Genomic DNA, 14,613 nt, shown 5'->3' with positions numbered 1-14,613 from the left:
TAATTTATTTTCATATTAAAAATTTAAATTCAAACCCTTTTAATTAAATATTTTTAATTAAAAACGAATTCAAATTCAAACCCTTTTAATCAAATATTTTTAATTAAAAATAAAAGACTATCACTCTTCTATTATAACGTATAGTTGTAGGCGTAATTAGTAATTAAGAAAATAAAACGTTGTCAAAGTGTTGTATTGTTTTTATTATATATATATTATACATATAGAGAAACTATATAATTATACATATTTCTATCATCATAAATTAGTATTATTAAATACTTTTAGAATATTACGTTCTTTATTATTAATTATGAATTTTTTTTAGGTCATACATTGAAAAAGATAAATCTAGATATATATGTGTTTTTGCTTTTATATACTAGGAGAGAGGCGAGTGAGATAGGGAAGGAGACGTGTATACCTAAAAGGCTAAAATATGCATATCACACTAAATAAATGTATCACAGATACATGTAAATACATTTAGATATAATGTATGAAAACAAAATTACATCTAATTTGATCTCTTTTATTTCGTGATACAAGTATTAAGACGTATCTAAAATATCTTAATACATCAAAAACTGATGATAAGATGTAAAAGTACAAATCAGAGTGTATCTAAATAATTAACTCCCAAACTAACAAAATTCATGTATATTTTACCATGTGTTTGAAATAGAGTATGGGAAAAATAATCGACTTTTTTTTTTATAAAAAAAATTGTCAGAAAAATGGACTAATTCGAGTAATTAGTGATTCTTGGGCCTACCTAACACAAATATCGCTGAAATAGGAGATTGATTGATCGAAAAGCTCATTAATAGTAAGACATTTTGAGTCAAATCTTTCTGATCCGTTAGCAAGTGATTTTTTCCTTGGAGCAAAGTAGCTTTCAGCTTCTAATGAATTCTAGGGTTCCTTACTTCGGTTTGTAAAGCGGAAGATGAGGGAGAAGGGGCACAACCCCACGATTTTTTAAAAATTATTTAAAATATCCATAAGTTTATATTATCATTTTATAATGTAATTGTTCTGTGAAAATTGAAAACGCATGACACAGAACATAAATAATTTAAATTTAAAAAAAAAGTGAAAGAAAACAAGAGAGATACCATTAATTTGTATATAAAAAATTACTTACTACTTGTAATTGAAAGTGATCAACCTCAAATAAAAATTATATAAAATATGTATATAACAATATAAAATTTATACAACAAACTAGAAATAAAATTTAATCTAAAACTATAAATAACAAATGTTTTAATATAAAATATAAAATTTTAGGATACATTTTAAATTTGTATAAATTCCCAAAATACTAGAATTTGTCCCAAATTCTAATTTTTTTTTCTTCTAGTTCTTAAATGGGCCTAAATTTCTTTTCTTTTTTCTTAGTAAAAAATCTAAAATCCTTTGTACTTTCGACATTAAATTCCATGCTTTCGAGGTCAGTACACATACTTTCTTGATGCACACTTTACCCCCAACAAAATGATTAATATCAAATTCACACCCCAAAACCCTAAACACCTTTAATTTTTCAAAACCCTAATTCCCCTTTTCTTTTTTTTTCTTCAAAATATTTCTTCAATTTCCTTTAGGACAGTCAAACCCTACCCTACCCTAAAAACCCCACACCCCCTTTCTACTTCTCTTTCCAGAAAGTTTTGATTTTGGGATTTTGGGTTTTCTTGAACTCTCTGTTTCTTTGCATTTTTTTGGGTTTTTTTTGTTTTTTTGGGAGTAAAAATGGAGGTGTGTAGTTTGAGGTCTGATGTAGCTGTTTTTGGAAGAATGGTGGTGGGGTCTGTTCTTGAAGCTGTAGTTGCTGAAATCCTTTTGGCTGCTCAGAGATCTGCTGCTTCTTTGCTCATTGTGGTATAACATACTTGTCTTTTAACTTACACTTGTATTATTTTCTTGAAAAAGTTGTGATTTTAGTTGTGGGGTTTGGATTTCTTGCTCTGTTTTCTGCTTATGTAGTTGTTTGAACAGTTTTTGTGTCAAATTTCATCGATTCTTGCTTGTAGAGTAGTTAAAGTTGGGAAATTTACTGTGCTGCATTAGGTTTAGTGTTATTGGAAACAGCCTCTCTGCCTTCTGAGGTAGGGTTTAGGTTTGCGTACACACTACCCTCTCTAGACCCGACTTGTGGGATTACACAGGGTATGTTGTTGTATGTTAGTGTTTGTTCCCCAAGCTGCTAACTTTAGGTATTATATGTTAATAAGGTGTGTTCTTGTTGAGGGAATTATAGAGAAGATTATTTCTATTGTTTTGCTGTCTTGCTCATTGTGGTATTTCATAGTTTTCCAACTTACACTCTTAAGTATTTTCTTGAAAAAGTTGTGATTTTTATGGTGGGTTTTGGACTTTGTGCTATGTTTTAGCCTTCGTAGTTGTTTGAACAGTTCTGTTCTAGAATTTCGTTGCTTGGGGCAGTTGAACCTAGGAAATTTTGTGTGTTGCATTAGGTTTCTTGTTTTGAGTTTTACCTGTAAGTAATTGTTCTCCAAGCTTCTAACTTTAGGTATTGTATGTTTATTACTTGTGTTTTTAATGATGGATTATGGATTTGTTGATATGTTTGAACAAGCTATTCTTAAAATTTCATTTTTTCTTGCTAATGGGGTAGCTAAAGGTCGGAAATTTTCTGTGCTGCATTAGGTTTACTTGTTTAAAAGTTAGTAATTGTTCTCCAAGCTACTGACTTTTGGTATTGTTATGTTTACAAGTTATGTTCTTTTGAAGTGATTGTGGAGTAAAGAGCTCTGTTACTTCCTTTTCTTCTTTTGCTTCTTTGCTCATTGCGGTATAACAAAACCGTCCAACTTCTGCTCTTTATTTTCTTGAAAGATGTGATAATTAATGATGGCTTTTGGATATATTGCTCTGTTTTCTGCTTCTGTAGTTGTTTGAACTGTCTTGTGTAAAATTTCCTCGCTTATGGGTAGTTGAAACTTCGAATTTTTTTGTGGATGTGGAATAAATGTCCACTTTCTATGCTGTTCAGACTCTAAAAATGTCAATGGGTGCAAGTCCAATTCTCCAAAAGTAGTGTATTTTGGAGAATCTGACACTGGTGTAGCATCAAAAGTGAAAAGTCCTATTTTGGATATATGAAATATATGGGCATAATAACAACAACTAAAGAGGGAGGGAGACAAATGGTCGTAGGAGAAACGGTAGTAACATATAATGGTATTTGATAAGTGTTCTTCCTTGAAAAAAGTGCGTAAAAGTTTCTTGTTTCTGCAGATATTGCCTATTTTTGTGTCCTTTGGGGAAAAACTCAGTTGTCCGTAAATTGCAGGACACTTAAAATTCAAATATCTAATTCTCTTTTTGCTTCCTTACAAGCATAATGAAATTATTAGATATTACTTGATGCAAAAGCTGGTTGTGCTTATTTAGTTTAGTTGCCCAACTTTCCGCTGTGCCTTTGATCGAACTTTACAATTACGACCTAGAAACTTCTTGTTCCTCAAGTTCTCTCGTAATAGTTCCCTTATCAAAGTTTGTTATGCTTCAGGCAGGAATTATGCTCAAGGATGCTGATGCATTGCCAGATCTGGTAGGCATTGATAAAAGGTACTATTTGTCATCTTAGCTATTGTTCTATACTCACAGCACTCGGAACCGGAAAATTTCATGTGGCAAACACCAAATTTTGATGTCATTTTCAGGTTTCCATTCGAGGAGCTTCATAAAATGGACAAAGCTGGGCCTGAGAACAAAGATGGTAGCGACACAGAGGACGATGATGAAGATGACGATGGAGAAGCTGATGATCAGGATGACGATGATGCTGATGACGAAGACTTTTCAGGCGAAGGAGGAGAGGATGATGATGATGATGAAGCAGATCCCGAAGACAATCCAGCATCTAATGGCAACGAAGGCAGCGATGATGAAGACGACGACGACGACGATGATGATGAGGACGGGGATGATGATGATGATGAGGAAGACGATGACGAAGAGGAGGAGGAGGATCAACCACCTGCCAAGAAGAAAAAATAAACCATTTCCTAGTATGTTTATTCTGTTTTTCTTCCATGCTTGTTGGAGTATGTAGTAGTTGTAGGAAGAGGGGGAATTTTAGCTCTTCTGTTGGAATTAATCATCCTTTTGCAGACAAAATGAACTTCTTGTCACCCTATTTGACTGTTAGTTATGATATATATTCCATTTAACCCTATAAATACTCTTCTAACTTTCATGACTCTTTACCTCGGATGAGGTCTACGTACACTATCCTTCCCGAATCCTACTTGTGGGATTTCACTAGATATGTTGTACTCTTCTCGAATCCTACTTGTAGGATTTCACTGGATATCTTGTACTCTTCTCGAATCCTACCTATGGCCTGTGGAATTTCACTGGATATGTTGTAATCTTCTTGAATCCTACTTGTGAGATTTCACTGGGTATGTTGTACTCTTCTCGAATCCTACTTGTGGAATTTCACTGGATATGTTGTACTCTTTAATATTCGTCGTTCTTTCATAGTTTAACCATCTTCAATGGAATTTGATGCTTGATAGTCTGCTTGACAAAAGCTTTTGGGAAGCAAAAAATGCTTGTTTTTCTAAATATAAGTGCTTTTTTAGTAGTAAAATAGAAGTTATTTTTCATAAGTTGGCAGAACATAAACTCCATTTTAATAACACAAACAAAAGTTTATTCCATCAATAAAACACCTAATAAAGAACTCCAAATTGCATTTTAGCATCATAACAAAGTAAAAAAAAAAAAAAACCATTTATTCAACCAAATACTCTCATTTTCATCTTCAAATTGCAGCCAATGGAGATGGTGAAGGAGCAGAAATGCTACAATAAAACACCAATAAATCACCAAAACTTGGATCAAATGTGAAAAGTTTTTGCCAACATTTGCTATTAATCCCATGAATTACTTCACAACATGGAGAATCAAGCATTCCAATACCAAGAAATACTTTATAAATTCCATTTACACATTTATTTAAACTTTTAAGTGATGACCAACATTCAATAATTTCATCATCATTAGGACTTGGTGCCAAAATTGGATCAACACTAGCCATAGCTACTAGTGAGTTTGTCATGATAAATATAATGAAAAATGCAAAAAACTTCAAAATCTTTGTTGCCATGACTTCTCTCAATTTGATCTGATTTTTAAATATTGTTTTTTTTTTTGGATTTTGGATGATGTTTGGTGGATTTTTATGTGGAAATATAAAGGTATTTATAGAGTGATTTTGGTGTAGTAAAGAATACTTATTTTTTTTAATTATGAAATGCATTTTTTGGTCAGTTTTTAATCTCATTTTATGGCCTATTTATGCAAGAAATAAAAGTTAGTTTAATGGTAAGAGTTTCATGACATTTAATTTCAAAAGTATTTATCTTACAACGACTTATTATAACGTGTTCTTTTGGATGAAATTTTCATGAATTAAATATTTAAGAACGATAAAAGTGCCCGTTAAATATCATTTTCCCCTCGAATAATGATTCTAAATTAGAAATATGAATAGTTTAAATCATTCTCTATAAGTTGAATATTTGTTATTTGGATAATATCATAGACATATTTTTATTTCTTTTCATTTTTTTGAGATATAATATCGAATTAAGTGAATGGTCAAAGACTAAAATTAATTAGACATAACATTAAAGTTCATTCATTAACTAATTTAAAGTAATCACCTACAGTTACAAAAAAAAAAAAAAAAAAGGTAACCCCTTCCTAAAAAAGCAATAAATACAAATAACAACTTTTTTTAATATATATATCACTAAATGCTAACATTGAACAAAACAAAAATTAAACTGATAGAACATTAATGTCACTATTTCTTATCAATTTTGCTCATAAACTATACATATAGATAGCAAAAAAATTAACCACTCACTATCCAAAGTATAAAAAAAACATCAGGTTCGAGTAAATTTTTTCGATGACGAGCTCTAAAGCCTTATATTCAACTATGTTAATTTCTTTATTATCCATATCAATTGTGAATGCTCAATTTTTTGATGGATTATTACCTAATTTTGGTGGATTATTGCCTAATTTTGGAGGATTAGGTCCTGATTCAATTACAACATGTTTAACGTCAGTTAATGATGTTCCTAATTGCGTTGATGAAATAATTACATCTTTTTTAAGTGTACAACCCCATTTAATTGGTCCTCAATGTTGTGAAGCTGCATTAGATATTAGTGATGAATGTTGGCCAAATATTTTCCCATTTAATCCATTTTTTCCACAAGCTATTAGGAGTTTTTGTTCAAAATGAGGCTCAAATAATACCCCTCCATTAATCATGTAAAATAGTTCTTTTACGTCGTCTCGAATAATAGGAGGAAATAAGACATAACAGGTTAAGATACGTTGATGGTGTAAATGTTTATTATACTAGTGTGGATGAGTTAGATCCACGTGGAGTTAACCAAACATATGTGAACATACTACTGATAATGTAAAAATTCTTTTTCACGCGTTGTATATGGACGTCAAACTCATAATTTTGTTTATGTGTTAATCAAATTAAAGCCGAACATGACAAGTTAAAAAAATATGCAATGAAATAAAAGCTTACAAAATTTTCAACTTCTTTAAAAGTATAAATATACTATATACTATCTATATAGGATACATTTTACTCTTTAAGAAAAGAATGTTGGATTTTTCTAAACTCTTCATAAACATTTCGCTATCATCACTAGTTCTCCACAAACCTACATCCTAATCTATCCATGAACACGAAAAATTGCTAGAAATAAAGTAGGCAAAAGGAGTAAAAACATCACCAGACGAAAATTCAATGCAGTTGAGTTGGTTTTGTCTTAAAACATCTTGAAGAGCAGACCACCGTGGGTGGCGAAGAAAGGAGCGAAAACGAGTGACTCCACAGCCATCAGCTTGATAAGAATGTTCAATGATGGTCCAGATGTATCCTTGAGGGGGTCACCAACAGTGTCACCAATGACAGCAGCCTTGTGTGGATCGGATCCCTTGGGACCAAGAGTTTTCGCGTGTTCTGAAGTTCCAGCCTAATATCCCGAAAATGACACAAATAAACAAGTTATAAACGACGTTTCTCGAGATTCTTATAGGAACTGAATGTGAATGTATAAGGTCTAACTAATTGTATACCTCGATGTACTTCTTGGCGTTGTCCCAAGCACCACCGGTGTTTGATGCAGAAATGGCAATCTACAAATCAAAATCATATGGGATTAGAGAGAAAGAGAAACCGTTTGAAGGTTTTTATACATGTCATCAGAATAATTACCTGTACACCGGAGACCAGAGATCCTGCAAGTACACCGGACAGGGTTTCCACTCCGAATAATATTCCTACAATCAATGGAGTAAGCATGACAAGGGCACCAGGTGGGATCATTTCTTTGATTGATGCATCGGTGGAGATCTTGACGCAGTTGGCATAATCAGGCTTTGCGGTTCCTTCCATGAGTCCAGGGATGGTGTTGAATTGCCTGCGCACTTCCTCAACCATCTTAAGGGCAGCACTTCCCACACTCTTCATTGTCATGGCAGAGAACCAGTAAGGAAGCATTGCACCGACGAGCAAGCCAATGAATACTTTAGGTGTCAAGACATCTACAGTAGAAATTCCTGCACGACTCACAAATGCACCAAAGAGGGCTAGAGATACAAGAGCAGCAGATCCGATAGCGAATCCCTGTTACCATTACAGGAAGCTCGTTAATGAAGAGGCAATGGAGATTGGAATGGCCCTTCTATTCTAACTAGACCTAACAACATTCAGTGAAGTACAAGAGTATCTGACTTACCTTTCCAATAGCAGCAGTGGTGTTTCCTGCAGCATCTAGGGCATCGGTTCTTTCTCTTATTCTGTGGCTCATTCCAGCCATCTCGGCAATGCCTCCTGCGTTGTCACTGATGGGACCATAGGCGTCAATTGCCAAACCAGTAGCTATCGTGCTCAGCATTCCGAGAGCAGCAACTGCAATGCCGTACATTGCAGCAAAACTGAAGCTAACAAAAATGCTGATTGCTATGGCAAAAATTGGAATGATAACTGATTTGTAGCCCAAGGCAAGGCCAAAAATAATATTTGTAGCAGCACCAGTGCGGCAAGAATCAGCGACGTCTTGCACGGGGCTGGAAACAAATGAAACAAAACTTACATTTCTGATAGGCAAGAACCAAATAAGCACCAAAACAGAACAGCTAGAGACCCAAGTCTACCTGTAAGCATTGCTGGTATAGTACTCGGTAACAAATCCAATGATAAGTCCAGCCCACAGACCAACTCCAACGCATAAGAACAACTGCCTGCATGTTCAAATTTGCATGCCAATTAGCCTTTGATAAATGTTAGTGTGAGACTGAAAGGAAGGACAGGAAGGAGAAATGAATCTTCATCCATTAGTTTGTCCCAAATTTTAGTGGAGTTGCTTTACCTAAATATTGACTTCATGCTTACAACTTTCGATGACGATCCGAGAAATATGATGAAGCAACAGTCATGTAATGCAGATATTTCAATTTATAGAAGCACAGGTCAGACTTTAGACTTACCAGCTCTGAACTTCTTTCTGTATTCCAAAATTGAATATTGTGAAGGTAGAGGGAAGAGCAATCCAAGAAACAAGAGCAATTCCAATTGTCATGAGAACAGTTGAGATTACAAGTTGCTTCTTCAATGCTGGCTCAATTTCTTTTACAGCCTTGACTTCAAAGAAATCAGTTGCAAATAAGGTCGTAAGCAAACACACAAGGATACCCACAGAACTGATAAGAAGAGGATATAGCATGGCTGTGAACTCATGGTTGACCCCGAAAGAAGAGATAGAAGCAACAACTAGGGCAGCACACGATGACTCTGCATAAGATCCAAATAGATCTGATCCCATCCCAGCAATATCTCCAACATTGTCACCGACATTGTCAGCAATAACCTAAGCACATATTTAGCATCAAAACTAACCAGGAAAAAAACATAAACACACCTTGCCATTTAAATGACACAATAAGATTACCGCTGGATTTCTAGGATCATCTTCAGGGATATTCCTCTCCACCTTGCCCACAAGATCAGCTCCAACATCTGCAGCTTTAGTGTATATACCTCCACCAACTCTACCAAAAAGGGCCATTGATGACCCACCAAGCCCATAACCAGTTATAGCCTCAAATAGCCCTTCCCAGTCATCACCATAGTATAACTTGAATACGTTGATTGCGATGTACAAAACAAGAAGACCATTTGCAGCAAGAAGGAAGCCCATCACAGCACCAGAACGGAATGCAACAATGAAAGCCTTACCAACACCCTTTCTGGCCTCCAATGTAGTCCGTGCATTTGCATATGTTGCAATTTTCATTCCAAGAAATCCGGAAATCACGGAGGTAATAGCACCAAGCAAGAAGGATATGGTGCTAAAGACAGCAGTTGCAAGAGCAGGCTTGCACATTTTGGAACTGTCATACGTACATTCCTGGCTCTTTGTGCTGAAACCCTCAACAGAACCGAGGAATAGAAAGATCAGCAATGCAAAAGCAACCATGAAAACACCAACATACTGGTATTCCGTAAACAGGAACGAGGTCGCACCTGTGGCATAGATTAATTCCGTAGTTAGAAAGTTATCATCAGGAAATATTTAACTATCTACGTGCCAATACAATATTAGTAACAGCTAAAAGAAGCACTATTTTGACGATTCAAAATTCAATCGAAGCCTGTTTAAGCTCCAAATTGAAATGCCAATTGCCAAAACTATACTACTTATAGTATTTTTAATCATCCATTTTAAAAGAAACATACAATAAGTGCAAAACATGTTAAGATTAGAGTCGCCCTGTTCATTTCCTGGGGTCAAAAAGAAGTCATCAGCAGGAATAAATAGGCAAAGCAAAATGCAATCTCATAGAAAGAATCTCAAAATTCCTCCAGTTTTTTTCTTTCTTATTTGTTCTTTTTTTTAAATTCTACTTTCCAAAGATGTTCACTCTGGATGCTCAAAGGGAACTGCCGAAATAACCATGTATCATCAGCGAATTTCGGTCCCTCTAGTTGCTCAAAATATACTTTGAGCAATGAAGCTGTTAAAAATCACATATCTTATTATAGTAACTTAATGTAACATGTTATTATTCAGTCCAGCAGCCTCACACTAAATTGGCTTCTACAGTAAAGATATGTGACTATACCAAAGTACCAAGTTAACATGGTTTCTCTGGTCTATCTTCTTAGAAGTTTACCACTTGGATAGTGCTGGGCAGCAGCCAGGAGTTATTTAATAGTAAATCAAGTGTTGCTTAGGGAGTACCTAACAGCAATTAGTGTATATAAAATAACAAAGTGACATGCCCATCATAATCATAGCAATCTAATGAATTGTAATAGTAATAATTAAAGAGGAAAACTAGAGTGTAAGTCTATAACATAACATCTGTTAAATGATCATTATTCAATAGTAAGCAACACCCCCACCCACCCGGCAAATCAGGAAAAGTTCAGATCTTTATGATTAAGCAACTAAAGAAGAAGAAGACTAAAGTCTAAATCTATTATGTGTTAAAATAATCATTATTTAACTAGTAAGTAACACACAAAGCAGGAAAAGATGAGATCTTTAACAGTCAAATGCTAAAAACGCCAAGTAAATCAGAAGAAAGTATACCGACAAACCATGTAAAGTACAGAGAGAGTATACCAGAGCATCAAAGCTGCTGCCTCTTTACTCACACATAAGTATACATATAAACAATAGAACAAGTTTATTCAATTTACTATAGTACAAGTACTTGAAATTTTCAATAACATGAAAATGAAGTAGGCAACTAAGAATTTAGAAACACCTATAATTTAAAGACTAAAGGCCTAAGTATAAAAAAAAACGTATCAACCCCACACAACAGCAAACATTCAACTCCAGGAAAAGATCCTCCAAGATCTAATTGCTAACCATACAAATAAACAAGTGTATAGCCTTTTAACAGAGTACACATTCACCTACTGCTTTCAACTTGAAGCCTTGAACTCTATATACACAGAGACAATTAAGTGGATAGAGAACCATGAAGTGTCACATCCAAATCCTAGCAGCACCAATAAACACTGGGTGATTTCTTTCACTCGGCCCACCAGGGGTGGATCTTGTGGGTCAGTCTTTTAAATATACATATATTAAGACATCCACTAAGAAACCCAGTTATTATTTCAATATTAACTTGACAACATCATAGAACACATAAAATTCAAATACTGATCCACCAATATGTGCTGGTATAGTAAAGGTACCTAAGCTGGACCAAGCACCACCGTCATACAAAGAAAATACACAGAGACATATATTCGTACATACACAATATACAATATACAATATACTTATGCACATATACACACACACCGTGTGTCCTAGTAATCAATAAAGTGGATTAAGAATCATGCCGTCTCAGGTTGAGCCAAAAAACCACTATACGATTTCTCATTTGTTCTAACCTTGGTAAACAGAGTTACATGTATATGTGAATTAGCCAAGGTGCGCAAAAGGCAGCTCGGATACTGGTATCACGTGAATCTGCATACATGCACAAAAGCTGACTCGAACATGGCGATTATAAAAAAATTATATACATGTGTATACTTATGAGTAGTAAATTATGCAAATGTAACAACATGTTAAGCAATTTCAATGCAGCTAAAAAAAAATTCAAAAATAATAACTAATTTCACGTACCTTCAGCAATGGCATTTTGAATTTCAGCACACTTACGAACAACGCTATGGTCATTAATCCCTTCTTCTTCTTCAATAAGCGATTCAGCATATCCATTCTTACCATCAGCGCCGGCACCGGAAGATGACGATTTACCATCAGTCGATACCGTAACTTTCGAAACAATCACCCATTGTACTAACGCAAATCCGATTCCGATAACTGCACACACCGGAATCAGAATCTCCGTTCCGAGATCTGGCAGAATTGTTGTTCCCATCACCGACAAATCTAGAGAGAGGAAGTGTGATTTAGAGAGAGAAAATAGTGAAAAAGTGAGAGAGATGGAGAAAAAAAAAACGTGAATGGGAAAAATATATAAATAAGAGAAGAAGATGAAGAGATTAGCAGATTTGTTCGGTGGCTCTGTGGCTCAATCTTATTTTGGCCGGTAATTTTAACTAATTAAACCTTTTTATTTTATTTTTTAAAAAATAAATAAAAATAACACGTTTACGTATTATATTTTTTAGTATAATTTAATCGAATTAAGTTTTTAACTAAAAATTTTATTAACAAAGCAAGGTTAGATTTACAAGAGAAATCGAGTGAACACTTTATGTTACAACTGATATATCGTATAAAATATAAAAAGTTTAGTAATTTGTTCAGGTAAATATGGCTTTTAGAAATATTTTAGTAGTTAGGATGCAACATCATTAAAAAGGATTTTATGGTACTTCTCCTTTTGCCAAGCAAAATTATTTATAGTATTTTTCTTTTTAAATGTCTTTAAAAAAAAACTAGATAAAATTTGGTTTTTTTCATTATTTATGTATGAAGAATTCAAGATAATATCTCTTTCTTCATTAAATATTCATTTCATTATATGTTCTTTGAATGGACTTTTATGCATTATATTTTTTATTTTATTTTTTTAACTAAATTAAGGATTCATTTGTTTACATTTAATAGGAGTCTAAATCTTAATAAATCAAATTTGTCTTATTTAATGTGTTTGATTTTGAGGACTGAATTTTAATTATTCAGATTCAGTTCATTAAATATGTTTGTTTTATTTCCTTATAAGTCTCTTAATGAGTTTGAATACATCTGAATGAATCAAATCCCCTTAACTCCATTCAGACTCAAAAATAAGACTCTTACTTAATTTAACCACATCAAAACAATTCATAAAAGTTTTTTTCTTATTTAACTAATGATAATTACATGTTTATCGATTTATAATTTCCTTTATTCTTACTACTTAATATACCTCTCTTACTTTCATAAATTAATCACGAAAAAGGGCCTAAAATACCCTTGAAGTATTAAAAATGGTACAAAATTACCCTCCATCCACCTATTTGCTCCAAAATACCCTTCACACCCACCTATTGGCTCCAAAATACCCTTGTCATCCACCTTTATTGACAACTTATTTAACGGTTTTAAATTTAAACTATTTAAATATTTTTTTAAAATATGTGACACTCAATTATTTGTTATAATTTAACTTATAATTCACTATCCACCCATTACTAATTAAATCCACCAAATTAATAAACCCGTCATATTACTAATGCAACAACTAAAAAGCTACTGTCAATGAGTGTATTAAAAATTTGAGGCGAAAATATCTATAGAAAAGTAAATTATCATACCAAGTGTCTAAATAAAAATTATCGATAAACTTAAAAGTCTAACTATGTTCATCTTAATTATTCTTTCGTCTCAATTATGTGATGTTACTTCATAGACAACTTTTTTAAAAAATAATATACTAAAGGTTTTAAAACAAATCATAAATATTTATTAAATTATATTAAAAAAATTCATGAATTAATTCAGGATGTACTACTTCTTTACCTTTGATCATAAATTTCGAATTCAAGCTTAAAAGAAAATCCTATTGAAAGCGTCCTCCTAAATAAGCGGCTCAACCTAAATTTAATTGGGGCTTCGATTTGACTCAAATAATTTTGGATGTCATTTTCAGGAATCTATAATTTCGTCGTATTTTAGTAGTGTTTATGGCGATTTTGATATAATTGTTTTATTAATTGGGTGGGGTTTAGTTAGTAATGAGTGGGTAGTGGATTGGTTTATACGTCAATAGTAATAAATTAAATTATAACCAATAGTTGAGCGCCAATTTTTTAAAAAAATATTTTAACAGTTTAATTTTAAAATAATTAAATAAGTGGTCAATTTTGAACCAAAAGGTGGATGACAAGGGTATTGTGGAGCCAATAGATGGATGAGAAGGACATTTTGGAGCCAACAGGTGGATGAAGGGTAATTTTGTAACATTTTCAATACTTTGAGGGTATTTTAGGCCCTTTTCAAATTAATTAAATATTTGAATTGATAAGCACTTCATGATATAATATTTAGCACAGTTTTAGAAAATAAGAAAGTATTAATTATTTGATCGATAACAATAACAAATGTCCATTATGAAATAAAAATTTCATTAACATTATATTACTACTCTATATAAACTATTTTACGTTGCGTTATATGAGATTCTCAAAGTTCTTGAATTATATTAGATTCTCAAAGTTTTTTAGTGCAAAGAATAGTCATATTAATGATATTACTTAATGTTAAATTCTTAATAGATAAATCATATTACCTTGTTATCAGAGGCGGAACTAAAATTTTAAATAAGGGAGTTCAAAATTTGAAGAAATAGACACACAAAGTAGTCGAAGGGGGTTCAACATCTACTATATATACCTAAAAAAATATTTTAATCATATAAAAATAATATAATTTTCCATCGAAGAGAGTTCGGATGAACCCCCTAAAGTATGTTGGCTCCGCCCACTGCTTGTTACAATAAGAATATTTAAAATGTTATTTTCTATAAAAAGAAAATTATTTTACT

The 14,613-nt window shown here is 33.0% G+C and overlaps 3 protein-coding genes across 3 annotated transcripts; 2 read left to right on the top strand and 1 right to left on the bottom strand.

Moving 5' to 3' along the window:
* The first annotated feature begins 1,574 nt into the window (after positions 1-1,574).
* Positions 1,575-4,229, top strand: LOC107005207 (nucleolin-like). The gene is made up of 3 exons (XM_015203740.2): positions 1,575-1,887; positions 3,542-3,600; positions 3,696-4,229. The coding sequence occupies exons 1-3, from the start codon at positions 1,759-1,761 to the stop codon at positions 4,030-4,032; spliced, it is 525 nt and encodes a 174-aa protein (XP_015059226.1). The 5' UTR covers positions 1,575-1,758; the 3' UTR covers positions 4,033-4,229.
* A 1,730-nt stretch (positions 4,230-5,959) lies between these two features.
* On the top strand, positions 5,960-6,301 carry LOC107005930. Its single transcript, XM_015204575.1, has one exon. It carries the CDS (start codon positions 5,960-5,962, stop codon positions 6,299-6,301), a length of 342 nt encoding a protein of 113 aa, XP_015060061.1.
* Positions 6,302-6,588: 287 nt separating this feature from the next.
* Positions 6,589-12,134, bottom strand: LOC107005322 (pyrophosphate-energized vacuolar membrane proton pump-like). Its single transcript, XM_015203887.2, has 8 exons — positions 11,742-12,134; positions 9,036-9,610; positions 8,575-8,954; positions 8,242-8,328; positions 7,824-8,154; positions 7,301-7,711; positions 7,162-7,221; positions 6,589-7,058 (listed from the first exon to the last, which is right to left on the bottom strand). Exons 1-8 carry the CDS (start codon positions 11,998-12,000, stop codon positions 6,852-6,854), a joined length of 2,310 nt encoding a protein of 769 aa, XP_015059373.1. The 5' UTR covers positions 12,001-12,134; the 3' UTR covers positions 6,589-6,851.
* Between the last annotated feature and the right edge of the window lie 2,479 nt (positions 12,135-14,613).

The sequence above is a fragment of the Solanum pennellii genome, chromosome 12, assembly GCF_001406875.1.
Source record: "Solanum pennellii chromosome 12, SPENNV200".
NCBI classification, from domain to species: Eukaryota; Viridiplantae; Streptophyta; class Magnoliopsida; order Solanales; family Solanaceae; genus Solanum; species Solanum pennellii.
The sequence above is the reverse complement of the archived record's forward strand: the minus strand, read 5'-3'. Positions and strand labels throughout refer to the sequence as shown.

Coding starts and splice junctions, on each gene's coding strand:
- LOC107005207 (XM_015203740.2), top strand. CDS start 1,759: ATGGAGGTGTGTAGTTTGAGGTCTGATGTAGCTGTTTTTGGAAGAATG. Junction 1,888..3,541: donor CTGCTTCTTTGCTCATTGTG/GTATAACATACT, acceptor GTTATGCTTCAG/GCAGGAATTATGCTCAAGGA. Junction 3,601..3,695: donor CTGGTAGGCATTGATAAAAG/GTACTATTTGTC, acceptor TGTCATTTTCAG/GTTTCCATTCGAGGAGCTTC.
- LOC107005322 (XM_015203887.2), bottom strand. CDS start 12,000: ATGGGAACAACAATTCTGCCAGATCTCGGAACGGAGATTCTGATTCCG. Junction 8,955..9,035: donor ATGATCCTAGAAATCCAGCG/GTAATCTTATTG, acceptor ATATGTGCTTAG/GTTATTGCTGACAATGTCGG. Junction 7,712..7,823: donor CCACTGCTGCTATTGGAAAG/GTAAGTCAGATA, acceptor TAATGGTAACAG/GGATTCGCTATCGGATCTGC.
- LOC107005930 (XM_015204575.1), top strand. CDS start 5,960: ATGACGAGCTCTAAAGCCTTATATTCAACTATGTTAATTTCTTTATTA.